The sequence below is a fragment of the Elephantulus edwardii genome, unplaced genomic scaffold (assembly GCF_000299155.1).
Source record: "Elephantulus edwardii isolate Elephantulus edwardi_28Jun2011 unplaced genomic scaffold, EleEdw1.0 scaffold00035, whole genome shotgun sequence".
NCBI classification, from domain to species: Eukaryota; Metazoa; Chordata; class Mammalia; order Macroscelidea; family Macroscelididae; genus Elephantulus; species Elephantulus edwardii.
In genome coordinates, this window is record NW_006399785.1 from 8503632 (window position 1) to 8505699 (window position 2068).

Sequence of the window (2068 nt, forward strand, 5' to 3'; positions counted from 1 at the left end):
GTATGGATATGATCCTGTTATTCACGATGTTGTACTTCAAGATGGATCTAGAAATAACTTTTTTTTTTTTTAGTGACAGGATTTCACGTATAGCTAGTCTAGAAAAGATTATGAGATTGCCAACTTTTCTTGTTTGATTTTTGAAAATACAAAGCTACAGCTTCACTCTTGAGGGAGGTAATGTTATTATGTGCCGTGGAGTTAGAATTGACAAATAACTGATCCTTCAGAGCATTGTCAAAAGCTATCAATCCCAGGAGAGGAGACTGGCCATCTTTCTTCCTCAGAGCAGCTGGTGGGTTTGAAATACCGGACTTGGACTTGGTAGTTGGCAGCACAGCAAATGTGACCAATGAAAGACTTTCTCATAGAAGAAAAAGTGAGAAAGCGAACAAGGAAAAGCTACAGAACAGGAAACGTAGAATTGAATTCAGAATTTATAAGTATCCAGAAAGAAATGACAATCTATTTCCAAAACAGTTGTGCGTTATAGTCCCAGTAAACTCCAGCACTTCCCTAGAGGCTCTGGTGGACTAGTGGAGAGGAGCTGAGTTGTCAACCGGAAGGAAAGAATGAGGTTCAAATCTACTGGCTGTTTCCAGGAGAAAGATGGGCAATCTCCTCCTATGGGATTTACTACCTCTGAAACCCTGCTGGAGGGTCAGCTAAGGGTTGGTTCCAACAAGAGTACTTTTTCGTTAACTTTGGCTTCAATTCTGACTTTCCCTCTACCTAAACACACAGGTATCACGTTAGTGCTGTACTCAATGCCAGAATTAGTGTCTTTTTAATGAAAGCTTTTCTCCAGCACGGGGTAGAATTTATTCCATACATTCCATGAATGCCAGGCACTGTGCTAGGAGCTGACAACAGAAAGTTGTCATGATACAGGGGTCGCCCTGGATCACTGCCTTGCAGGGGCTCACCTTAGGCAAAATGTTGGTTTTTTTGTTTGTTTGTTTGTTTTGTTTTTTTTTAAATCCCTCTTGGAGTTTCAGACCTGTAAACAATTTCAGATGAAAAATGTCCCGCATCTTGCCATCAATCCTTAAACACTCAAGCTCTCTGGATGGAACTCATTAAGATGCTGACCCACTTGCTCGTTCCCTTTTGATTGACCAGATGGCAATACCCCTGAAAAGTTTCCATCACTTAGAACGTAAAGCGCTGCCTGCACTCGGAAATTCTAGTTCAGTTAAAGGATCCTGCACACACCATTCTAGCAGCGCCAGCGCCAGAATTTCTCAAAGCAAGAAGAGGCTCGGAGAGCCCCCCGGAACTTCTGCAGCGCACGGTCCGGAGCGTCCGGGGCGCCCGCGGAGAAACCCAGCACCGGTGAGTGCTCACCTTTGCAAGACTACAAGTCCCAGCGTGCATCGCGCCGCCGCGGCGAGCTCGGCTTCGGGACTCAGGGCGCAATGCCGCCTGGGAAGTGGAGGCTCGCGCTCTGTCGCGAAGGCAGGAGGGAGGCGTTGCCATCGTCGCGCGCTCCATCAGCGCGCGGGTTCCTGGCGGGGCCGTGGGCCTCTCGCTCCCGCTCAGGGTTTTCGCGGGCGGCAGGAGCGGGGATGGCTCACTCGAGTAAACTCCGGGGGGAGGGCGCAGGGAGGGGGTGCCCGGGGAGGCGGGGTCAGCGGAAGCGGCAGGTTGCTTCCTCCTTCCCGGGCTCCCTCCCCGCCTCTCCCCGAGGGAGCGGTGGGAGGGGGAGGGAAGGGCCGAGGGAAGGTAGTGACACGTGTCAATCAACCCCCTCCGGGGGGCGCGCGCTCCGGGGCTCGCGCCGAGGGCTCGCGCCCCTGCCTCGTGCCTGCGCCGCTCGTATGTAAATGAGGGCGCGTGACGCGGGACGCAGATGGACAAGGGAAGAGAGAGAATGGCCGCTGCCGCCGCCGCTGCTGCCGCCGCCGCCTCCGCGCAGTGCCGGAGCCCTCGGTGCGCGGCGGAGAGGAGAGGATTCCGGCGGGAACTCGACTCCTGGCGCCACCGCCTCATGCACTGTGTAGGTAAGAGACCGGCCGGGCCCGGCGCGGCGCGGCGCGGCTGCGCAGCGCGAGGAGTTTGGGCTGCG

The 2068-nt window shown here is 53.8% G+C and overlaps 1 protein-coding gene across 2 annotated transcripts in view; it reads left to right on the forward strand.

Moving 5' to 3' along the window:
- Positions 1–1746: 1746 nt before the first annotated feature.
- LCORL (ligand dependent nuclear receptor corepressor-like) overlaps positions 1747–2068 on the forward strand; it is a 238735-nt gene continuing 238413 nt past the window's right edge. The window contains exon 1 of one of the 2 annotated variants that reach the window (XM_006884513.1): positions 1747–2003. In XM_006884513.1, the coding sequence (XP_006884575.1) occupies positions 1853–2003 (151 nt within the window). In that variant the 5' untranslated portion in view covers positions 1747–1852. The remainder of the gene's footprint in view (positions 2004–2068) is intronic. The other variant, XM_006884514.1, reaches the window with a different exon arrangement.